Source organism: Alosa alosa, chromosome 10, assembly GCF_017589495.1.
Source record: "Alosa alosa isolate M-15738 ecotype Scorff River chromosome 10, AALO_Geno_1.1, whole genome shotgun sequence".
Taxonomy (NCBI): Eukaryota; Metazoa; Chordata; class Actinopteri; order Clupeiformes; family Clupeidae; genus Alosa; species Alosa alosa.
In genome coordinates, this window is record NC_063198.1 from 12,078,107 (window position 1) to 12,103,744 (window position 25,638).

At 41.9% G+C, this 25,638-nt stretch overlaps 2 protein-coding genes across 4 annotated transcripts in view; one reads left to right on the forward strand and one right to left on the reverse strand.

Annotated features, from left to right (window-relative positions):
- Nucleotides 1-1,302: 1,302 nt before the first annotated feature.
- Nucleotides 1,303-12,256, forward strand: LOC125302502 (angiotensin II receptor-associated protein). 2 transcript variants are annotated; one of them, XM_048255719.1, is made up of 5 exons: nucleotides 1,303-1,540; nucleotides 2,009-2,043; nucleotides 2,345-2,453; nucleotides 2,776-2,986; nucleotides 5,876-5,973. In XM_048255719.1, exons 1-5 carry the CDS (start codon nucleotides 1,514-1,516, stop codon nucleotides 5,941-5,943), a joined length of 450 nt encoding a protein of 149 aa, XP_048111676.1. In that variant the 5' UTR covers nucleotides 1,303-1,513; the 3' UTR covers nucleotides 5,944-5,973. The 2 variants fall into 2 exon arrangements, with proteins under 2 accessions (XP_048111676.1, XP_048111675.1); XM_048255718.1 differs by lacking the exon at nucleotides 5,876-5,973 and adding an exon at nucleotides 9,958-12,256 and having other exon boundaries at nucleotides 1,314-1,540.
- Nucleotides 12,257-16,687: 4,431 nt separating this feature from the next.
- The window catches only part of rnf207a (ring finger protein 207a), a 31,826-nt gene continuing 22,875 nt past the window's right edge, over nucleotides 16,688-25,638 (reverse strand). For both annotated transcript variants that reach the window (XM_048255020.1, XM_048255021.1), the window contains 8 exons: nucleotides 25,165-25,233; nucleotides 24,752-24,849; nucleotides 19,986-20,163; nucleotides 19,440-19,625; nucleotides 18,693-18,744; nucleotides 18,423-18,540; nucleotides 17,626-17,718; nucleotides 16,688-17,489 (listed from right to left, as the gene is read on the reverse strand). In XM_048255020.1, the coding sequence (XP_048110977.1) occupies nucleotides 17,339-17,489; nucleotides 17,626-17,718; nucleotides 18,423-18,540; nucleotides 18,693-18,744; nucleotides 19,440-19,625; nucleotides 19,986-20,163; nucleotides 24,752-24,849; nucleotides 25,165-25,233 (945 nt within the window). In that variant the 3' untranslated portion in view covers nucleotides 16,688-17,338. The remainder of the gene's footprint in view (nucleotides 17,490-17,625; nucleotides 17,719-18,422; nucleotides 18,541-18,692; nucleotides 18,745-19,439; nucleotides 19,626-19,985; nucleotides 20,164-24,751; nucleotides 24,850-25,164; nucleotides 25,234-25,638) is intronic.

The following is a 25,638-nucleotide window of genomic DNA, read 5'->3' on the forward strand; positions in this document are numbered from 1 at the left end:
GGGACTTGCCTAAAAGGACTTTGGTTTAAGTGTTTGTGTGTGTCGGAGAATAGACCTCTGAAGTTTGCCTACAAATAAGCTGCCATCTTTGCCCAAATAAGGAGATCCGATATCTTGAGATTTTTTTCATGGGGAAAATAACATATCGCACCTGTTAAACTCTCGCGGGTCTTTGGTATGTGAAGACGGCACACTTTTGATCTTTGCTACTTTGCTGCTTCAGTTAACACCCGGATCTCCTTATATGGGCAAAGATGGCAGCTTTGGTCTCTTTTTGTAGGCGAACTTCAGAAGTCTATAGTCAGTTTAAATGTTGCGGGAAGGTTCAGGTGGATTAGTGAAAAGGAGGGGCTACTGGCACTTGTCCTTTTCCATGTAGACAGACCTACTGTATGGCTACACTGGACATAGAACTGTGCTGTTTCACGTGGAGTAGTGTCAAGCAGTGAAGTGATAGGTAGGCAATGTTCACGGCAGGTTAGTCAGATAGACCTCGAGCACAGCTTTCTCTGTTGGTATTTCTGTTCCTGCATTAAAATGGTGTGTTTAGCAGTCAGAATTTCAAAACTTTGGACCGGACCCCCGCTAATATCCCTTTCAACGTCCCTGGGGTAGGTGTGAGCTACTGGTGTGTTTCGTTTGGTCCTTGGTTAAAATATAATGCACTTTCTTTTGGACAAAAGTGTCCGCAAATACATTTAAATATAAACATAAACATAAACAAACAGGACTTCATGCACAATCACTGCACCTTTAAGCCCTGAGAATACGATAGTGGGGCCCCTAATAATGATGGTATAGATCCTCTGACAGGGCCCTTGGAATCATCCAACTTTACCTTGCCTAATGTTACCTGCTAGACCACTATACCAGCACTCAACATACCAACATGCTTCTGGCCAACAACCTTTCAAGGGGAGCAATTTAGGATCAGGGTCAGTGGTGTAGTTAGCTGTAGTGAGTATAATGTGATGTAGCAGTTAGCTGTAGTGGGTATACTGTGATCAACCCCAAATAATACTATTCTTGCCTATTTTAATTGGGTATACTGAGACGGTGATGCTTTTTACTGCGGAGTCCTAGACGGCACCAGGGTCACTTGATGGATTAAGATTTATGGAAAGACAAGAAAGATATTGGTGGGATTATGGGGAGGGAGCTGCAATCTCACATTATGGGCAAAACACACTCTGACAACACAGTCACAAAAGGACATTGGAAAGCAATATCATGTTATTCTAAAACACAACATGAAACACTACACATAGTGGTCTCAGTTCAGCTAAGGAAGGTGACAAATTGAATGTGAACACAGCGGAACTTAACGGAGCAGCTTTGAGTCACGTGGAAGCAGTCAGGCTCTTGTCACATGGTTTGTGTTTGCCGACTCACCGAAGGGAGGGGTTGGTAAACTTCAGCGGAGGAGAGTTAGTCAGTATGCTACAGAAGTTGATATTGTGGGTAAAACTTGAAAACGCAGGAGTTTGACCAGAGTCTGCATTGGTCATTAACTATGGAAATCCCAGCCATTAATCTCAAGGTAATTTTTAAGTATTTCAGTTGTCAGAGAGAAAATGCTGAATTTTCTTGCCTGCGTTCCATAATCAGAAGGCTACTTTCTCAGAAGTTGTCGATAGCGCTGAATTTATGAATGACAGATGCCTTGGGTGTAAGTTACGATTAGGGCCCAAATGGTAGCCTTTTTCAGAATCACATTAGTGTTAATTTAACCTGCTACAAGTTGCCTAATTTGTTTACGTCGTGTAACATTGTTTCCAGCTGCGAGTGAGCTAAAAGTGTTACTGTAAAAATGTGTTGGGCAGAAAGTGAGTCTCAATTGGCCGTTATGTGTGGAATAAGGCCTTTTACTTAAAAGTATATGTGAAGACTACGCAATCCATTGAAATGTGCGACTCACGTTCCACATTTAGGCGTGAAACTTTAGGGGATTACTTAGTAAGCACGACTATACTTGCTTGCGGTGACACTGCACTGTTTATCCCTACAGGCCATCGTACTGGTTCACTGGTTGCTGACAGTCTGGTAAGTGCATCTCAAGGCTCCACGGAGCTTTTTTCCACTCGCCTGAGGAATTTCTCTAGTAGGCCTTGCCAGGCTAGCACCAGCTGAAGATGCTGTTCAGGTTTACTGGTCAGATGGATGGCTGCTTACTGAAGCACCAATCATGAACCTGCAACTCCTTATACAAACTGTATCCAACTTTGTTGTAATGAATCATATGGAATATGTGTGGGGGAAAAAAAACCTCTGATGTTAATTTCCATCTCCTCAGTCATAGCAGTGATGTATGTCTTATGTTTAATGAGTGTATATTGGTCAACAGGGGCTGCATGGCCTGGCTTCCACCATCCTATGCTTGGGGAAACTTTACCATGCTGGCTATTGGTGTATGGGCGGTTGCTCACAGAGACTCCATTGATGCTGTGCTAATGGTGGGTCCCCCAAGTATGCTTCCTCATTCACCCACACTCTCTCTGAAAACCCAGAGAGAAAACTCTTGAAAACTAGATTATAACAGATATAACACACTGTTTGACCCAGAAATATTTGTTCAGCGCAGAACTGAGAAGGCAGCTCTGCACCCCGAATAATATCTGACCATAATAATGTTTCTCTGTACTCACAAATGGAAAGCAAATTGAATTCTTTTCACTTAGCATCTCGAAGGTTGTTATGTTCATCTAAATTGTGAATCACCAAACTTATTTGATTCTGCATTTGTTCCACCACTCCACCTACCCATTTTCCCAACAGTTCCTTCTGGGGATGGTTTTGACCATTCTGACAGACATTATCCACTTTGGAATCTATTACCCGGTGTTCGAGGGCCTGACGGAGAGGAACAGGGACACGTTTCGCTTCAGCGTGGGCATGTCCATCCTCAGCCTGCTCCTCAAGCCTGTCTCCTGCTTCTTTGTCTACCAAATGTACCGGGAGAGGGGAGGTGACTACAACGTCAACTTCGGTAAGTGGACTACACATAGAGAGGGGCTTGGCTGATTGGATACAGAGGGATTCATAGGTTTGGTGGTCCAGATTTGGTTTCTACACAAGTGTGTGATGCATGTGCCCTAGGATTTCTTTGTAAACATCTCACCTTTCTATGCCTCTAGGATAAACAGGAAAAATATTTTATAAAATATTTTCCTGTGTAAACCAATGCCTTGCTTTTCCTCTATGTAATACTGATAAAAGTGCTGTGTTTGAAGCTCTCCAGAGAGGAGAGTGGGGGCAGAGAGAACTAGAGGCTCAGGCTAATTAAGTTAGCGGAACGGTCGGTCACAAGACGAATACGCCTGATATACCCGGCTTCTCTAATGTAAAGCACGGACCACATAAGAGCTGCACTCAGCGGGTAAGTTAATTGATGTGCCTCCAATGCCAATGCACTCTAAACAAACTTGAGTGCCAGTGTGTATGGGTGTGATGGAGCTATAATTATAGAATCCATTAGCTGTGTATGAGGCCTGCATGTTGTGTCTTATTATACTGTTATGTGAGTTTGCAAAAAAAAACAAAGGAAATGAAAGAAATGTCTTAAATTGACCTAAGTAGCCAATGAACCATGTAGCTGCAGAAAGACTCCTGATTTCTGTTGATATCAGCTCACATAGCTGTATTTGTCTGACAATTCAGGACACAGCGCAAGCCAAACAAATCTATGGGTAAAAATAGAACAGGCTAATGACCAATTATAAGTGATCATATAAATATATTTTTTGTATTACACACATCGGTGTTGGAGACTGAGACTTCCCAGAGTCGACAATCCTTATGTTTTTGTGAGCACTGTGAGTCAAAAAACAAGGTACTTGAGAGAGAGAGAGAGAGAGAGAGAGAAGACTGTGAGTGATGGAAACTGAAGGTGTAGAAATAGAAAAAGGGAAAAAAGGCCTAAACCCTTCAGGCCCCCGTCTGGGCGGCAGTAAGCACGTAATGGAGTACCTGCTAGTGTTAGAATTGATGAAACATGGAGCGCGTCATGATTAATTTGAAGACTGTATTTCTGTGGTGAACTTCTCACCTCTGTAGCCATTCCCTTTAGCTTTAGCCGAAGCATCGGCTGTCATAAAGCAGGCTCAATGGATGCTGTGTTGATAAAAGATGGTAAATTATGCACTGTGATGGTACGGTGTGGGATTATGGCATGGTGAATCTTTGGGATCTCACATTCATGACGAGTATCTCACAGTCTGAGTGAATCAACGGCAAGCGTCTGACTGTAAAAGACTAGCTGTTACAAAATCACAAGATTTAGCAACTGTGGGTATTTCTGTCAGGCATTACTCAAGACACCCTCCTGTTTTTTTCAAACTTCTATTGCAAGTTTGTGTGTGTGTGTGTGTGTGTGTGTGTGCGTGCGTGCGTGCGTGCGTGCGTGCGTGCGTGCGTGCGTGTGTTCGCACTTGTGGATCTGTTTTTTTATTTGATTGCTTCTGCAAGAGCTCACAGATGGCAGCCATGCATCAACCTGTTGTGTATTTAATCATCATGCTGGGATGATTTAGAGGCTAAGTGTAAAATGGGTCACTCTTACAAATCCCCAAATGTCCTTTTCATTATGGACTCCAATGTGTGTGTAGCCCTAAGTCACTATTTATTCTTGTGGACAGTCAGAAATGATCCAATCAATAAGGCAAGTCCTGCTGTAGGCTACATTAGACATACACGAGGAAGTTACTTGCACACGCATTTGCAAGTAACAGGTACAGTTACCCCCAGAATTATTGGCACCTCTGCTAAAGTTGAGTAAAAAGAGGAATATAAAATCATCTTTTTGAAATTGATCTTAATGCCTTAAGTACAAAATGAGGAAATATCCAACCTTTAAGGACACCAGTTTTCTTTGTGAATGAATAATGTATCATAAATAAATAAATGTTCTTCCTTAAAGGAACCATATGTAAGATTGGAAGTGGTACTGCAATCACTTTCAAATTACTAGAACGGTGTATCCCCTCCCCGACTCAAGGTTGCCAACCCGGATGCCGAAACACTACTGACTTCATGATTAGTAGATAGGTGGAGGGTGGCGCATCAGGCCAAAACACAACATGACAAAACACAACATCAACATCAGTTGAGGGATGCAACTTCACTTTTTAAATGACAATATCCTGGCCGTACTACTGTTGTCAGTGATATAAGTATTTAAAATTAACATGATTTCTTAATGTCTAGTTACATATCAGGGCCATTTTATGATTAATTGAAATACATTTCTTACATACGGTTCCTTTAAAATACAGGGGTCGTAAGTATTGGCACCCCTATGTTAAATTCCAATAAAGGCAGGTGGATTTTTATTTTTAAAGGCCAGTTATTTCATGGATCCAAGATACTATGCATCCTGATAAAGTTCCCTTGGCCTTTGGAATTAAAATAACCCCACATCATCCCATACCCTTCACCATACCTAGAGATTGGCATGGTTTTATTTCAGTTATTCCAGCCTATTAGCTGGTTTGATTTGCATTGAGCATGATGATTTTATATTCCTCTTTTTAGTCAGCTTTAACAGAGGTGCCAATAATTCTGGGGGCAACTGTACATGTTCTTCAAACTAAGATAGCTGTGTGTGTGTGTATGTGTGTGTGTGTGCATGTGAGAGTGTGAGTGTGTTTGAGTGAGTGAGTGAGCGAGCGCAGATATTTGGCCATTTTTGTGTGTTTGGGATACTACCCTTTATTTCTTATCATGTGCTCCCATCCTCACTGTCTGTTTGTCATTGTGCCTTCCCATCCTCGCTGTTCTGTACTTATATGACTGTTGTTTCTGTTTCTGCCCCGTGCTTGTCTTCACACTGCTGTCTCCTCTGTTCCCGTCCTCCTCATCCATGTCCCTTGGTCCTCAGATCTGGAGACCTCCGTGGACAGTCACTGCACCACGGACAGTGCAGACAGTAATTTTCGTCGCTATTAGATGCCATTTGCTCTCTCTCTTTCCACTCCCCCCTCTCCCAACCCCCCTTTTTCTTATTTTGCTCTTCTGCTCTGCCCCCCTCTCTCTCTCTGTCTCCCCCTCTTGCTTGCACTCTGTCTGTCTCTCATGCCATTGTCTATGTGGAAATGCAATGACAGAAGGGAGCAGTTATGGCTGTGGGTATCCTTTTGTCCTCCTTTGGCTGTCTGAAAATGTATTCTCTGTGCCCCTGTGTTGTATGTGACTATGTCTATAGCCCTGCTTCAGTCCAAATCTAAACATGTGTATACATGTTCCAATTTTCAAGTGATTCTGGTCTGTGATTTGTCACACATAGGTGGTAGCTGATGTTGTTTTGTGCGTTACATTCTAGTTGTGTGTTTCTTCTTTTTTAGCCGTTTGAGTAACATAATCAGATAAAGTAGCCAAATGATCAAACATGTGTATACATTTTGGCATTGTCGTATCATTTAGATGATGTAAAATCAAATTTGTTCATCCAGTTGCCATTGCATTCCAACAAGTCCTTAACAGCTAAACTAAAGGTCCTTTAAGGGTTTATAAAGTTATAAAGACTTACAGCGGGGAAAATAAGTATTGAACACGTCACGTCAATACGTAAGTATTCTTCCAGTTAAATTTTCACCGGACATTAGTATTAACTTAGGTAATCCACACATATATAAAAAATCCAAACATTAATGTCTAAAAGTAGTGTTATGAGTAAAAAAATGGAATGGCACAGGGAAAAAGTATTGAACACGCTAAGAAAAAGCAGTACACAAACGCAAAGAATGGCAAGGAACAAACTGGAATCTATAAGTAGTTAGAGAAATTATCCCTCCTATCTGTACAAATTGATATAAGCTGGGTTAGTACATACTGGTGGGCTATAAAAAGGTTTTTTGTTAGCAAGGTGTCACACAAGAAACATTTCATAATGGGTAAAAGCAAAGAGCCCTCCCAAGATCTTTGCAACCTTATTGTTGCAAAACATATTAATGGAACTGGTTACAGATGCACTTCAAAACTTCAGAATCATCCAGCAAGCAGTATTGGAGCCATTATTTGCAAGTGGAAGGAACATCACTACATCATCAACTGGCCATGCACAGGATCTCCTTGCAAGATTTCTGACCAGGAAGTCAGAAGAGTAGCCCAAGAGCCAAGGACCACTCTGAGAAAGCTCCAGAAAGATTTGGAGGCAGCAGGTACAATTGTTACAGAGAAAATCAGAGGTAATGCACTCCACCGCCATGGCCTCTATGCACGCTCATCCCGCATGACTCTATTGCTGAAGAAAATCATGTCAAAGCTCATTGAAAGTTTGCTACACGACATTTGAACAATCCTATGAAATACTGAGAGAATGTATTCTGGTTAAAATGTAACTTTTCGGATGTCATACTACACACCATATTTGGAGGAGAAATGGCACTGTGCATCACCCTAAAAATACCTTACCAACAGTGAGGTTTGGAGGTGGTGGCATCATAGTGTGGGCTGTTTTTCATCTCATGGTACTAGCAGACTTCATACAATTGAAGGAATGATGAATGGAGTCATTTTGTTCTGGGAGAATCTTTACATCCACCAGGATGATGAGGATGAGACATGGCTAGACTTTCCAGCAGGACAATGATCCAAAGCATTCAGAAAATTAAACTCTCAACTGGTTTCAGAGAAAGAAAGTCAAGGCCCTGACTTCAATTCAATTGAAGACAATGTGCAATGAGGAGGCAGTTTTGGAAGTTAGCTAAAGATCAGGATTCACAACAGGGACCCCTGAAATCTTCAATATTAAAGGACTATCTGTTTAAAAGAATGGGCCGAACTTACACCAGAATACTGTGACTGATTAGTTTCATCATACAGGAAATGCCTTGAAGCCATCATTACGAATAAAGGCTTTTCCACAAAGTATTTAAGAAATTTCAGCAGGCGTGTTCAATACTTTTTTCCTGTGTCATTCCACTTTATTGCACATAACTCTACCTATGGACTTTAATGTTTGGATTTTTTTATATAGGTGGATTATCTGAGTTAATACTAATGTCTGGTGAAAATTTCATGCAAATAGCCTCATTGGAAGTATACTTACTGAAAAAAATGTTGACGTGTTCAATACTTATTTTCCCCGCTGTATATAGGTTAAAAGGAGATGGGAGTAGCTTGTAGAACCGGCATGTTTGCATAGTCATCTCCAATACAGTCACACACGTGATTACTGTAGTATTTCATTTCGCCACTCCAAAACAGTGTAATGTCTTATTGTTAAATTATGTATTTATTTATTTATAATGTCTTATTTGGAATTTTTTTCATTTAGCATAGACTCTGGACATGCATTTTTGCAGGCAACACATGCAAATAAGAAATATTCTTATTTTCTGAGGAAAGAAGCAGATACTATGCAAGGTGGCTTATGTGTTTGTTTCAAACAGTGCATTAGTTTATTTATATATTTGGGGAAGTTTCTGTAATTGCCTTCACCTATTCTCAAAAGAGTGTGACCATTTTCTTCTGTGTTTACCCAGTAGTAATTTATTCTTAAGTAGGTTTTATAAATAATATTTTTAAATAAATTGTGACCAAGAAAATTATGCAATTAGCACTCCAGTTTGCTTCTGTCATCATGATTGCATTTTCTGTTTCTAACTTAAATAAAAAAAATGACACTTCCTTGAATGATTGAACATCATATAGTTGAAGGTCAGTAAAAGAAATTGTGTAATCCATTCAGCTCACGTCCTTTCAGAGACAAAGAGAATCACCACCTGCGGTAGAGCCTAGGTGAATAATTTGTATTCCGACATTCTTCCTGAAAGGATATGTGTCCAATAAGCTTGGTCTTAGCGACACCTCTCCAGGCTGTCTAAATAAGATTATAACTGTATATTGCGGAAGGAAGAGGTGTGTAAATCCTATTTGGTGGCACATCTCCCATTGTGGCCCAGGGGGACTGACACATGGTGAAGTCAGGGGAAGAAGATTATAAATATATTGGCAGATTGAATGGGTGAGGAAGTTTCTGCTCCGCTATTGCGGGACCCTAACAGTACCATGGTTCGGAGTTGGGAGTCCTCTGAGCAGGTAAATTAATTATCCATGGCCTCTAACTTTGTTGCCGAGTTGCTGATTTGAGAGCTGTGGACTGCAGTTTACTGCCATGGAAGTCTTACTAGGTGGCTCATCTTGTAAACAAAATGTACACTGATCGATTTGAGATGGGATTGCACCACAGATTTTAACATAAATAACCCCAATACAACTGCAAGTAAAAATAGCTTCTAGTATCCTTTAGGATTTCACAACTTTTAATGTCAAAAGGTTATAAAAAATCAAAAATGTGCCAAGGGTACAGGTGAGAGTAAACCGAATAAACTATTTATAGTAGTACATTTTTCCTAACTGTACAGCTCTTTCTTGATGAGACTGAAAGTTATTGCTAATTGTTACACCATTGTTCCAAGACACAGTTGTCTTCAGTGTTTGCGTGCATGCGTGCGTGTTCCTGTGTGTGTGTGTGTGTGTGTGTGTGTGTGTGTGTGTCGGGGGGGGGGGGGTTCTGATTGATTCTGAAGGTCTTTTTTTGTGTGCGCTGGTTATGATAATGTGCAATGAGGAGGCAGACAGAGGGAGGGAAGGAGAGAGCAAGACAGATACAGAAAGAAGGGGGGGGGGCATATAATTCTGCCTGTGTTATTGTTATATTCCATAAAGGTGGTATGTGGTATGCTTCTGTGGTATGCTTCCCAGAGCTAGCTTCTAGCCTGTCAGCAGTAGTTTCACACCTACTACTAACACTAACAAGGTGTTTATTTCTGCACTTCTAGTTCTACATTGAGGATGTGCTTGTATTGGTTTAGAAATGAATAGTGTAAGTGTTCCCACTGCCCCCTTGGCTGTGGTTTTTCCAGGTGTCAATGAATGTGCATCTTGATTTGAAGTGATAATGATGAGGTCATTTCTGGAAATGCTTCCCTCACACAATCTTTGTTTCCAATCACTCAGGGTTCCCCACAGTCACGCGCAACCGAGACGCCTACCAGTCCATCGACCAGCAAGACCAGTCGTCCAGTGCTCCAGCAAACCCCTTCAACCAGGCTGAGGGCAGCAAGCCAGCACGGTCCTACTGACACCCTGACAAGGCCAACGAGCCAAACCCAGAACCATGATGCTGTTTTTTTTTTACTCTGATGAGCAACTTGTGAATTGTTCATAATATGTGATATGTGGTACACGCGTTACTATCAGCACTTAAAGGAAAGTGTTTTGTTACAATGATAATATGGGCAAATAGCTTTAGTGCCTTCAAACTCTGTGTGGTATTATGCAGAGAAAATGTGATTCAATGTCAGCATGTAGGTCAAACACTGTATTTTTGTATTTCCGATCTTGCTCATGAATGGTCAGATAAGCATTTGTATGTCCACACAGAAAAGTGTATACCTCTAGCACCATAGCTAGACAGTTTTAAGGCTTAGTGTCATTACTCTAGCTCTTTTCTATATGTCCCTCTTGATATATAAAGGAGCATGTGGTAAGAATGTCTGTGGTACATGTTAAATGTGTAATTTGCTGTGGTGGGCTTTATACAGTATGTTAGAGCCGATAACATAAAAAGTCACAAAATTGAAATTGTCTTCTAAAAAAACAAGTCTGGTCACATTCAAAGGGCTTTTCAGTTCAGCAAGATACATTTACTTTTATAGTGGCCATTAATTTATAATATCCATGGCGTGTGTGTCATCATGAAAGACATTTCCTGCCTCCTAATGTCGATCATTAGATGTGTTCGTCTGTTTGGTATTTTCAGCTCTCTGGACAGTTCTTTGCAACCTAATGTTCTGAAATGGCAAAAGGCTTTTCAAAGTTCAGATTGAACAAAATGTATATTATTTGATGAGTTTGTTTACATTGGTCAATATAATATGCCTGGACCTTGTAGCCAGCACATCTGTATCAGTACTCTAGAAATATTCAGCTACATTTTCAACTTCATTTTTGTCAATTTGGATTAAGCATGTAAGAAAGAGAACAATCAAAATCAAAATATGTTTTATATTAGGACCTGAGCTTACAAGGGTACCTGAATACTGTATTGCATTTGTGCCAGTGAAGAAGGGCACAGTGTGTGTGACCAGGCACTATGTCCATTGAAATCATACGAGCAGCTACAGTAATGCAGGTTACCAGCAGTGTGACACGTCTATTCTCAATTTCTTTTAATGGACTGTTACTTCTGTCGCTGCCACTATCACTCGTTTTATTTCGTAGGCCTACTTAAGCTTAATTAGCATTTGGGTGTAGTGATGCATGGGTCTACCTCAGATACAGTCCACTGTTAAATGTAGATCTCCCTGCTGTTATGTCTGTTTTACGTGCCATGTAACATGTTACCATAGGAACATATAAGAGGGTGAGCAGACAAATATCTGAACTCTTCATTTGTTCTTTCTTCACCAGCATATATATTGCTTTAGACTTACCAAGTACCCACTCCCCTGTGTGTTTTCCCTTCTTCCGCTTTAAGATAGGTTGCAGCATCATTTCCGAGAAAGGTCATATTTGTTTGTTGTTTTGTAAAGGTGAAGACGAACAAGCTTTATTTGGGCTTCAGAGAAAGCACGTCTGAATTTAGAGTCTGTGTTGGTTTTTCACACTGCCTTTCATGTCAGCGTTGTGATGCGAGCTGTCGTCACTCTATGAAGAACGCTTGCACTCCTCTTCATCAACAGTGATGAATCAGGTACAAGTCAGAACATGAACAGCATGATGCAACATCATCTTGATGCAAGACCTGTGATGTAGCCAAATGTCAGTACCACCACCCATGATTGAGCTGTCACCTCAATGCCTTGTATTGCTGATTGTTTGTGTAAACCTGTGAGAAAGCGGCAAATACCAAAACACACCAAGCCTTATGTATTATGCCTAAGCTGATTTTTAGTTTCTGATTTAGTTTTTTTTTTTCTTTAGTCATTCCTGAAGTGATTATTATGAGTGTTATTTCATATTTGTTGTGCTACCTTGGATTGGGTAGATCCCATAACCACTTGACAACCGGATAGCAGACTTTGTGCAAAGGTTGAATGAGTGAATGAAGCACTTGAAGGTTTATTATGGATGTAGGGTAGTTTTTTTTATGTAATTTCAATCCTAACTTGCCTTTTTACTGCTTGCATTGAGTGATGTAAAAGCACCTAGAGTCTGCAACTCAAACTGAAAAGGCTTGATTGCTTTTTATCTATCATGCTCCATCCACAAGCGTCGGCCAGTCACTCTGAATAAACAGACTGATAACATGGTATTATGCTGTATTGGTTACTTTGATTTCTCTGAGCACTCAGTTCTCTGAAAAGACTAGACAGTTGAGGCACAGTTTCCCAATGTACAAACAGGGTGATGCGATTTTCTCTAGACGTCTCAGACTGTGGCCTTACTGTGGTATACATGGCTGAGGGGAAACCTCAGGACAATGGCCTTATTGTACTTGGGTGTATGGTTGAATGAATACCTCATGCTTCTCAAGCCTCAGCCATGCAAAGTCAACCAGAGAGGAGGGCTGTTTCATGAAGACTTGAGAATTGAGCCAATCTAAGTTCCTAAAATGTGTTTTAGTAACTTTTTATTTGTATGGTTAGAGGAAAACTAAGGCTTTTTTCAATATATGGCCCTGTTGTTTGAGGTCACTGAGTACTGTTGGTTGGAAAACAATTGAGGTTACATAACTCCAGTTATCCTGCTTAGCTAGTGCAGCCAGCCAGGCAGTTACAAAGCTATGCTATGGGGCAAATGTTAGACTGTGTTTGAGCAACTTAAGCCAAAATAGTTTGAAACACACCACAACCATATTTTCCAAAATGTCTTTCACTATTTCATTTCTGGCATCATCTACAATAAGCCAATTAGGTGTCACATTTTAGTAGGCTATCTCAGATGCGGACTGGTCACCACACAAATGATTTGTGGTCATCGGAAATGAAGCACCTAATTGGCTTGTTTGTGAAAATGAAGCCAGAGGTGAGCACATGTTTCATAAAGATATTTAAGAAAGATCTGAACTTCCAAACAAACAGTTATTATTTACAATAGGCTACTGGACTCTCAGATGCACAACAGAACGACAGGTTCAGCTTTGTAGACCTACCCTACCAGAGGTGTATCCACTCCATTTTTATTCAGCCCTCATCTTCCTCTTCTCCCAGCGAGAGAGCACCGAGAAGAGGTCTTAATTAACGAGTAACCAATCTGTTAATGATTCGTTCCCGCAGAGCCCTTAACCAGCACGGCACGTGGAGGTCTGGGGAGGGGGGAGTTGGAGGAGGCTGGCAGCCGAACGAGCTGTTGATTAATTCTCGGCTGCGGGGCTCCCTCTCCGTCACACCAGGCTGACAGGTTTTCGGGGGCGCACCTGTGACTTTCCGTGTGTCAAGGACATCAGCGTTGCCTTTGTTTCCCCGCATAGAAACAGCAACTCAATTTGTCAGGCTTCTCGCTGCATCAAATCAATGTCCGGTGGGAGCCCATACGTGTGATATTTTTCGAACTAACTTCCAGTTCACTTCCAACAATGTTTTTTGTTGTTTGCATGAAGCTGGCCGAAGCTGCATTACTTTTTATAAAGTGCAATTATATTACAACAGTTAGATCCTCTTGTCAGTCTTAAATCTAAAGATTGATAGAAATCCCAGCCTATGATCATGAAAAACAATGAAATGGCTGTAATACACCTGTGTACCTCACTGAAGAAGGCCTCCAGTCCTTACAGAGTTTATTACCTTCCAACAACACTCACTGACAATATTGGTTCCTTAGATTTGTGGCATTTAAACTGTCTGATTCTGCCTTTTTAGACTGCTATTGGGACAGTGCAGTTTTAAGGGAGAAGTACTGTAGTCAAATTTCTGATTCACAAATTATGAAATGAACTTTGAACAAGAATATTCTCCTGCCTGTAACATATAGCTTAAGTTTTCACATGGTTAACAACCCAATGAGGTAGTCTAAAGCATGGTATCTGCTGTGCTCAATTATTCAGTCATTGTACAGTCACACACCCTGTACTAGTTAATTCCCCCTGGGGCCTAAAGTTATTGCTAATTCACTATAGCTTCAGGCCAATGTGGTCCATGAATCAGCATTAAACCTCGGATTCATTATGATCCCGAGGCCGCAGCCATAACCACAGCAAAGCAATGTGCCTCTCCAAAGACTGTTGAACCACCTTAAACATGCTAATATTAACATTTTAAAGGTAGCCGAATGAACGTTCATGTGAATTTTATGACTGTGAATAATGTATGTTACGTGCACTTACTCTTTCCAGGAAGGCATCTGGATCACTGCGTGTATCACTGCATCTGTATCACTGCTCTGTATCACTTTTGCCTTTTCTCCATTTATCAGTTGGCTCCTTCAACATCCATCCATGTTTTAATATGTGCCATGTTTGTTGATAATAGCTGAAAAGGATGACAACATTGTCTCTGAACTTGGTCCTTGGAGGGAAGTAAAATTCCCTCATCCTTTTCTTTTGCATCTCTCAGAGGTCTGCTAAAAGCATACACATTAGTGAAGATGAATTCACATGAGTGAAGTCACTATTGTGCTGTGCATCAATCGCTAAAACCAAAGTAATATCCAAATCGATTTTACCCAATGTAGTATGTAGTACTAAAACACAACACAACCCTCATATTATGCCTTTGTACATTTATTATTTCACTGAATCCATTTGTATGTGTGTGTGTGTGTGTGTGTGAATTATGCAAGTAAAAAATTAGGGACAGGTTTGTGACGCTGTGACGATGAAGTCTGTATTGGCTCTAATGTTAATCCTAAAATAATCATCCATTTATTCTTATTCACTTCTGAAAAACTCCTTTGGTCCATAGAGGGTACTTTCTATGGAAAATTATCCCTTTGGATAATTCCTCTAAGAACCCTTATTTTCCAAGAGCCTACCTGCCTCTGCTATGATGGATATGACCTCCTGTGGGAGTCTGTTGTCACCCTTTGACCTTTGTAATGTGACCGCTGAGGCTGTTGCCAAATGCGATCAGCGTGATTCATGTCCCAATTAATGACAAGCACCCACACCAGAGAGTCAGTGGCAGAAATCCTCAAGCCTTGACGGGAATGATGTGGTGTTACACTGGCCTAGTTCATCTGTTAACAGGTTTGATCTGACACCAGTTACGGTGGCAAGTCGACATGAGAGCAAGTATGCTGGATTGTAACTGACAGGCATGCCTTTTTATTCTAGTGGTGGAGGCACACGAGAGTCTGTAAATATCAAGAGACACAGCATCTATGGCCAGCGTTCAGAGCCCTGGCAACATATGCAAAATGCCCATTATTGTATGTTTTGTGGAGTTTTACATGTGCTTTCTAAATGTGTGCTAAGAGGGAGAGAGGTGAAGGGAAGGGAGGAGATGGAAAGAAGCAGAAAGAGGGAGGGATGGAGCAAAAAAAGAATGAGAGAGAGAGAGAGGAGCGAGGGGACCCAGTGAGTCTGTGAAGTGGGATGATGTATGACCACAGGGATGGACCGGCTGGAGATAAAGAGAGAGAGAGTAAAAGTGCAAAAGAGAGAGAGAGAGAGAACACATTCATTTTTCTTTGCACTCCCCCATGCACTGCCACACATGTATTTTTAATGAGCTGCGCCCTCTCAGCTTGCCTTTACTTCACAGAGGAGGCCCTGCTCTTGAGGGTCGAGATGACCCCATTATTTTCCACACAACATTACCGCCTCGTGCCGGAGAGGCCTGGCCAGTGCACTAGTCCACAGGCGAGATGCGGTGGGGGCAGCAGCATACTGTACCTCTGTGCGCGGAGGTGGGATGACCTTCTGCTCCCATTTGCACTCTTAAGTCGTTCTGCCTCTACACGAGGTCTCAGGGAAGTAATTGGTGTACTACTTGGGCAAGACAAATTAGCTCCACGATCTTGAGCGAGTTGAGCTTGTTTGCTCAAGGATTGATGAGCACAAGAACAAGTCCTGTTCTGCTGCCCACGAATGCTACGGAAGGCGATAACAAGATTGTGTGAGTGTGTGTGTGTGGATATTTCAGTGGAACATAACGTAAGTGAAACCGCAGCAATAAAGGACGGGGAAAATAAGCGTGAAGGGAGGCATAGAGGAGAGGGACTGAAGGAGAAAAGGGGGAGACCTACTGATCACTCCCTGCGGAGCTCCCTGGAGCTGTGCTGACACAAACTAATGTGCTGCTGGTGGTTAGGAGACAGCGAGGAATACATTACCTGGCCTGAGCCCGTCTAGGGACTAGCCATCCAGGGTGGGGGATGGCTGGCTTCTTCCATATACACACTCCTTATGATTTATGAGCTGATCAGTTATTGACCCGGTTGCGGTGTAAGGCAAGCTCATTGGCAGACCATCAAGGCCTGTGCTCATTAGGGTTGACTTATGTAACTGCCTTTGAGGTCATTCATTATTCAAATGCCTATTTAGCAATTACAGGGTCAACGATATACAATGTGAACAGTTTTTTCCCTTATGAATTTGGTACATTGTGTCTGAATACATTATTATTTCACAATTTCATAAGCTCATGAACATTCAATGGAAATGCCTCTCATTAATTCAGTTTGTATTCCTTTTGGGCTGAGACTGTCATTACTATTGAACTACTGAACTACACAGTTCTCTTCCCTGGGATCTATAAGCCTTTATGGTTAAGATAGTAAATGCTTATATACGAGTCACTCATAGTCACTCATAAATTATTTTTTATTTTAAATTAATTTTATATTTTATCTTTCATAAGAATGAAAGAATTCAGTCATATGAAATATGTTCACTACAATCACTCCAGTATATTTCAGCAATTTCTAGGGAATATTTTTTACATTTAAAATTCTTTCAACATTTTTGGAAAGTGTTTTCATGAAACCAACCAAACACAGGCTCTCTAAGAGTCGGTGAGTGAGAGTCAGACACGCACGGCAAAGTCTCTGTTCAATGTTTCCTTCTATAGTTCCACATGGGATGAGACCTCATCATTCAACTCTGTCTTTTCCCCTGACATCGGATCTCTACCCAGAAAAAAGGGCAACCACTTCATCATAACCATACATAACTTATTCATGAAATAGATCACAAACTTAATCAATGCTGATCGTTTTTCACAACCTCAACTAATGATCATTTTTAGTGCCATTTTTAGTCCGTGTCGGTTGGCTCAACTGTCTCCAGGGTGCAGAGGTCTTCACTATGGTGGCCCATGCCATGATAATAAGAGCACCAGTCCGGACTGCATGGATATCAAGCGAACAGGCTATGGAGAAGGAGTCGCCTGGCCACTGGATGTCAGAAGAGAAGTTGGTACAAATAGGGGAAGTCCTTGAGTTCTCCTGGATGGCACTAAAGTTGTATCTGATTGGTTATGTCCTGGCTCCTCTGCATGCCTTGCCAGTTGCAGTCATTGGTTTTAAGCTTCTCTGACGGCAGTATTAGAGGGTGCTTTTCCATATTTGGGTCCCATTTGTAATCACTCAACTGAATTTCACTGTTACTGTTGGAATGAAAAATGGATGGGTAAGGTTCCAAACTAGTGTCATTTGGTATGAAGCTTCAATTGATAGTTATCATGCAGAATTACTGCTAAGTACAAAGTGTCTCAGTGGCACAAACAGGATGGAAAAACACACCTGTGTTTTGACTCCGAGCTTGTGGTGCTGTCTTCGTATATCTTCAACATTGTCTCTGTTCGGTCATCCTCAAGATCTTTAGGTTGCTGGTACCTATGAAGCAAAATACAATGGTCAGTATCACTGTTGAGGGTCTTTGCTAATCCTACTCTGGTGGACAACAGTACCCAAACTAAGGTCAGCTACAGTAACAGTACAGTCAGCTACAGTAACAGTTCAGTAACAAACAAAGGCCAGCAGCCCCTAGAAAAGACATGCCTCTTCTGAAGCTGTGTAAATGTCCGTTTATGACTGTTCTACATCCGAGAAATTATCTTTGTGTAACTGAACAACTGTCTTCCCGTTTTGTGTGTACAGCGTCTGGCCATTTCACTGATAATGTTACATAGAAACTTAAAACCTGGAGATAGGATTTTGTAAGAAAAATAACGAATACGAATTCAGCCCCTTTTTTCCCTTTCCCCAAAGAGAGAGGCCACTTTGGCAAAGTATCAGCACTTGTTATCACATGTGTACTAATGATCTGCAGGTACACAAAAATACACTATGTATAGACAACATAAGGATGTGATATTACAGTACATATTGTTACATAGGTTGTTACACTGTACTTCATTATGTAGATACACTGGAACAAGGACCCTGTAAAATAAACTTCATTGTTGTTTTTTTGTCAGAGGCTATTTTTTCCAGTCCATCTGGAGGATCGAGATACATTTCTGAGTTGAGTGCCAGCCATGTAACACCACTCTATCCTGAGAAGGTGAGGAATATTGGGATGTAACATAATTTTGTACCTGGGCTCCAGTCGTTCCTTGACTTTCGCTATGGACAAAATGTATGGCCCGATCTGACGCGCAATGGTGGTCAGGTAGCAGTTCTCCTGTTTCAGCTGCATCAGGTCGTGGAGTTGGGCTACAATAAAAATACAATCACACAATCATCACCTATGCACATGCCGGCAATACATACCAACACTAGAACAGCAGCATGCTCACATGTGGAAGTGTGACTGCAATCAGCAGTCACCTTTTTGAGATGTAATCATGGCTCAGTGTGTCTTATACCTTCATAAATCTCCTGTTCGTTCGTCACTCGCTGAAAGGTCTCTTCCCATATCTACACAAGAGAAACGAATCATCAGTCATCCATGTCACTCTAGTCCTGATGGACTTTTGTGAGACCTCATAACAAGATGACATTTCCCTGGTTTCATTTGAAAGGTGCTCTAAGCGATGCTGGGTAACGTCACTTCTGTTGACTTTCAAACAGAGAGCTAGCTCGCTACCTCCTTCCCCTCCCTCCCGTGCTGCTCCCGTGCAATTGAAACTCTCTGAAACGTGCATCTCTTCTATGATTTCCTGGAACAATTTGTTATGTTTTTATGGACTAGGTTTGCCCAGGTTGTTTTTGTTGCCATTTTTGGAGCCTGGGCTGTCCACAGAGATCGCGTTTTTTTACAGTGTATTCAGGACACAGACAGCTAGCAGTTGGTTAGGTGATGTTTGCGGTAAGTGACATAAAATGTTTTAGTCTAAAAAACGTGTGGCATCGCTTAGAGCACTTTTAAAGACAATTCTCCCATTTGAAGTACTAAGGTGCAGCACAAAGAGGAAATGCTGGGGGCTTCACGACTTAAGCCTCAGGTAGGTTAAACATTATTTGAGGTGTCATTCATCCAGATTTCCCCTTAAACATACTTTCTTCTGAATCGCATCTGGGTGGCTGCTCCAAAGTTTAAACATCCAATATACAATGTTAGCAATTGTAACAGCCTGCATGCCTCATCTCAGTTCTCTATGATAGCAATATACCTCTTCAAACAGGGCTCTCATTGTCTGCACAGCGGAGTACTGGGAGGTGATCTGGTTGTGCACGTGCAGAGACTTCTCCAGGACCTCCTCGATGTTGTCCGTGTTGATGAGGGAGTGGTGCTTGGTCAAGTCCCTGTGCATGGCCTGGACTTGGTCCTTCAGCTTCTGGATTTCTGTCTGGAGCGTCTGCACGTACGTACACACACACACACACACACACACACACACACACACACACAAAATAGTCTGACTGGCTGTAAATCAGTAGTCCTTAGTAGAAAATCATCCCGACACAAATTCACATTGTGCAAACAGTCTCTAAATTGCTGAATCACATTTCTCAGTGTTATGGAACTTCATGCAAACTATGCCTCACAGCCACATGTGCACACAGTTAAAATAGTGAAGGAATGTTACCAACTCAAATGAACAGGTTTTTGGGTGTTAGCAGGTACACCCAGCCCTACGGCAGCAACAGCAACAACAACAACGACAACGACAACAACAACAGCAAGCTGACTTCAGCTACTCTAACTCCACCCTTACCCTGTAGCTGTTCTCATAGTTGCGGCAGTGCTCGGTAAACGGCGTGTCGCCCCCCTCGGCCAGCAGCACCTTGGTGCTGATGTAGCGGTGCGAGGTGGGCCGGCGCCCCCCGGAGGAGCCCAGGGGCATGTCAATGAGGGACGGGGAGCCACAGGACATGGACATGGGGGACTGGAGCCTGAGGGAAAGACAACAAACCCAGGTGAGTTAGTGTACCACCAGTGGAGACTGAAGGGTACCCATACCCACTGACTGGTTGAATGGTGTGATCGAGAAGCTTTTCTGTTTATATAGTAGTGTCATAATTCATCAAAATGGCTTTGTAGAACAAGAAAAAAACATTTAGTTATGGTTACAATATTCTAATAAAGTATTTATGAAATGCATCCATTTAGACCAGGTTAGAAACATATACATAGAAATGATGACAATCAATTGCTGTGTCTAAATATTGCATGCATCCTCTTAGATTTTGCGAATACAAACCCATCCTAATGAATACATGTGTCCTGACCAATATACATGTTGCAACTCAAAGGCACGCTAATATATATATATATATATATATATATATATATATATAAGAACAGCTCTCTACTATCTTCTTCTCTTCTCTGATGAACACCTTCACTGATGAGAATAAGGAGTCCTCAATACACACACTTATTCCCTCCCCTCTGTTCACATCTCCTCTCTGTCAGTGTTTTACTGCAGCTAAATAGCAAACAACCCGTCTCGTCATGGCAGCACTTCATCAATCACAGCCGAGTATTCGTGGAACTGCCTTTCCGCTGGCCATGTTTACAACCAGCAATGCCAGGCAGCTGTCTAGGAATGCATAACGGAAAAATAACTTGTGCCTCGACAAGTGGAATATCTTTATTGAGCAATTAATGATCTGCTTAGGCCCATCTGAAATGTGAATGCACTGTGAAAGTCACATTCAGCATACGCACTTAGAGTCAGTGAGGCAGTGCTTGTATCATTTTATTGCATGCAAAGTGACTGGTACTGCCTGGCTGCAAAATTAAATATAGAATTGTCAGAAACAGAAAAAAATAAATAACACACTAATCTCTACCAACTGAAAATATAAAACACTGCCCAAAAACTTGATGGTGATGCTACATAAAAAAAAACATCTATCAATCTACAACTACAGGGACAAAATATTACTTTCTGTCAAGCTAAGTAACCTGATCATGTTCAACTCACTGAGTTGGAGATTTGATAAGGGGTCAGTGTATTTTCAAATTGAATGAACATTTTCTGTGTCCTTCCTTGCAAACATGATTAGAATTTAGGAATGTTTTCTTTCCCACTCAAAATATGAATGTCTAAGTTCCTCAGAGTGGCTATTTGCTATTGAATCAAGATCTGAAAGATATCTGAAGATTAATATGTATTATCTAAGAAATACAATTCCAAATACCCTACCCTATGAACCTCATGGTCACTTGTACTAAATGCACTGAAGAACAGAGTGAAACAACACTCTTTCAATTCATAGATAGACAGATAGATAGATAGATAAAATAGATAGGGAAATTCAAGATTCAAATTCATAATTCATTAATGTTATACTGTATATTGCACTCTACCTGGTCCTTCAGACCTGTAGGCTACAATAAACAGACAAATAGCCTATACTGTCCTTGTAAATTCTTTAAAGAGACACTACATAAGAGAGGGGTAACTTTACCTTCAGCACTGAGCCTTTGTTAAAAAAAAAAAGATAGTTCTTTTCCTGATCCACACAAGAGCAGGTACTGCGGCCAAAGAATCTGATCCCTGAGCAGCTAGTTTCCCTCGTGCACCTCTGTGTTCTTTGTTCACAGGGTAGTGGCGCTGAAGACTAATACCATTAAGATATTGCCGGGGATTGTGACATCAGCAGCATGGAACAAAGTGCCCCCGCCGCCTGTACCCGCCCCCCGTGTTCTCTGTTCTCGTGCCCCTGGGACTCGGAACTCCCAACCCACCCCACCCCATGCCACACCACTCCAGCCCTGCCCCCCAACCTAAGCCCTTGCCGTCCCTCTCAACCACTCAACTGCATGGCCTACAAGATGAATCCTGGAGAGTTCCGTGAAATTCTGATAAAAATAGTGTTGAGCTGCCAAAGTGAATGAGAGATGGAAAGAGAGAGAGAGAGAGAGAGAGAGAGAGAGAAGGAGAATGAGAGAGAGAACAGATACAATTGACAGAAAGAGAAGAGAGAGAGAGAGAGAGAGAGAGAGAGGTCTGGCCCTGTCAGTCAGATTGAAAACAGGAATAATGATTAGGATGAGGTATGAATTATCAGGTATCAAGTTGAAGTGAAAGAGTCAAGAGAACATGTGCATGGGAGTATGCTGATGCATGTAAAAAAGCATCTATTTGAGGGAGAGTATGTCAGTTTGTGTGTGTGTGTGTGTGTGCGCGTGTGAGAGAGAAAGAGAGAGAGAGAGAGAGAGAGAGGGTGTGAGTTGTGTGTGTGTGTGTGTGTGTGTGTGTGTGTGTGTGTGTGTGTGTGTGTGTGTGAGAGAGAGAGAGAGAGGTGTGTTTGTGTGTGTGTGTGTGTGTGTGTGTGTGTGTGAGAGAGAGAGAGAGAGAGAGAGTGTGTGTATGCACTGGTATATTTGCATATGTCTCAGCGCTTGTTTGATTGTGTGTCAGCTGGGTTAACCCAAGAACAAGGCCTGTGATTTATGTGGAAAGTTGGCAGGGAGATCTGCGTCACTGTCATCCTCGCACACACCGATGGGAAGCTCATCCATTTGGTGCGTGCATCCAGCCTCATCAACTCTGACCCCCCACTACAGATTCCTATAAAAGTCCTTGTCCAAGCCAATGCTGGCGCTAGATTCCAGGGCAATGACAGCCTTATAGCATAGCTAAGCGGCGACTAGGGCTTATGGTGGGGCTGTGAAGAATTACTGTGAGCCTATGGGGGGGGATGTAGGCCACAGCATTTGCAGATAAGGGCTGTTTGACACATATGGACATACAAACACAGACGTGTGTGTTTGTGTTTTCATTCACACACAAAGCAATCACACGAGGGTGTACACATATACCCAGACACATCTGTGCCAAAGGATGAAGGATCTTCGTCATGGTTAAGTCATGCAGTATGCTCAGGAAATCAGACCTGCGTTTACATGTTAAGGGATTGTTTTTTCAGTCACTTTGGTGCATTCCTCCAATCATCATTAACCTTTGCACAACAGCAAATGCATTTCTCAAAACAATTTGCTCAAACTGCACCACACAATGGATTACCTGCAAAAGCATGTTACTTGCTCAGAATGCTTAGTTTATGTATCAAAGGCAAATATTGTCAGTGCCATCAGAATGAAAAGCTTAGTGTCGCTGTTATTAACAAGATAGTCAAAATGCTTAGCTGTGTCGTCAGTTTACTCTATGAGCATTTTCTCATGTGTTTTTGTCTGTCTGGCATCCATGAATTTCAACAGAAAAAGTTACACAGTATTGTATGTCGATGTTTACCTTGAACTAATAGTTCTGAGAATTTCAGTTTACCAAAATGCACCAAATTCCTTGACTGAGAAAAACTGTAACTGAAAAAGTCAACATCTAGCTGCATCCAGCCATGACATCATGAATGAGAAGGGCCTTGGGCCCCGAAACGCAACGTGCTAGTAAAACATTAAATGCTTTCAGGAGCATTATCTGGTGTGCAGATTCTATCCGTTTCTAAGGGATATTAATTCAGTTTCTAACGATGGCAATAAACTGCAGCTTTCCTTGACAGAACACCATCACATACACCATACATCACAAGGCATCAACTAACAATTATAATCCTTTTGAAGACAGCGGATGATTTAGAACAAACTGCAATAAATTCAAAAGTCCAAAGTGTGGTACAGTACCCACAGCAACACAATACAATGTGTCTTTTAAAAATACATCCTCAACCACAATTTGTGAAGGTGGAGAAATATAAATCTCAGTGTAACACTGAGCCTCCTGGAACCTGACCCTTCCTGGAATTGAGGCTCAGCACGCATCTGGCCAGCCCGTGGTTATCACCTCCAGCCCTGGCACCCCTGCGGACAGCTCTAATGCCTGCTATAAGCGGACTGTTGCCACCTGGTCTGCTGGGTTACATAAAGCAGCGGAGACACCCCCCCCCCACCCCGCCCGCCCCGACTCCTACCCCAACCCCCCCGGGTGGGCCGTAACCTCCGGTGGAATGACTGAACGTTTTGCTCATGTCTGTCTGCACTTGTCAGCACCTGCTAGATGTGCACGTAAGCTTTTCAGGGATTTCTGTCACTCAAGAGCTCCTGGAAAAGGAGATTCAAAGGTGCGCGGCAGAAATGCCCCCCCCCCTCTGCAAGGCAGCTGGAACACCTGCTATACTGGAGGTGTGCTGGAAGACAATGTCTATTTTGATGCAGATCTGCTAAATATTTAATATATCACAAATGAAAAGAAACAAGACTTAATGTTGGAGTTGCTATTCATGAGCCCATTTCAGCCTTCATTCAGGAACAAACCCATCAAACAGAGGTCAAATGGAAAAAACTATTAAATGCCATACAAGAAATAGAAAAGGGAAAATAGTGAAAAGAAGCTGGACACAAGAAATGGAAAGAAAAGGATGAAGAGAAGGTCAGAGTGAAAGAAAGAGAATGACTGGGGTGGGTGAGAATAAAGAGATAGAGACAGACAGACACAGGGACAGACAGAGAGAGAAACAGACAGACAGACAGACAGACAGGGAGAGAGCATCAAAGAGAAGAGGAAGGACTGACCAGCCACTGATGCTGGTGATGGATGGCGGTCTCCTCTGACCCAGGGGCAGCAGGTGCTCCAGGGAGCGGGCAAACTCAGCATGGTAGTCTGTGTTAATCTGGAGGACACAGGGAGAATGGCACATATATTTAGAGAGGGGGCCCCAGGAAGACTTACACAAAAAATACCAACCTACCTTTAATTAACACTGCAAAATAGTGAGAGTGAAAGCGATAGTGTGTGTGTACACTTGGAGGATAGGGGTTAGTGTTCATATGTGTGTATGTGTTGCCTGTATCTTGCACTCCATTGTCACCCTATGTTGGAGAGTAAGATACACAGAGAGAGAGGGACAGCGAGAGAGAGAGAGAGGAGGGGGGAGAGAGCATTTCAGACTGAGAGCAGGTTTGATCTCTTTAGCTGACTCCCTCACCTTACTGCTCTGAGTGGGGGTCAGCCGGTGCGGCAGCTTCACTATCTTACGCAGGCGTTCCATCAGCTGCTGCAAAACACACCGGCAAACCATCAGCTGCAATGACTTGCAATGACATTTTATATTAGCAACACTTTCAAATTAACAAGTCCATTAACACTGTCATAAACAAAATGTAATGCCCTGTTGCCAGTAGTCATGCCAGCTTACATCCAATGATCTAACAGGGTAATGTTTACATGGTCAAATGTCGTAATGGTATTGTAATGTCTTATCAATTTATTTCACATGCTAATCAGCTCTCATAACATCACTGATTATTACAATATGACAAATTCAATACAATCTACTGTTGACAACAATATGACAAATTCAATACAATCTACTGTTATCAGTAGATTGTATTGAATTGTATGTCATAAAAACATCATAAAAGTGTGACTGTAATTCACCACTGCACAGTTTGATAAGTTC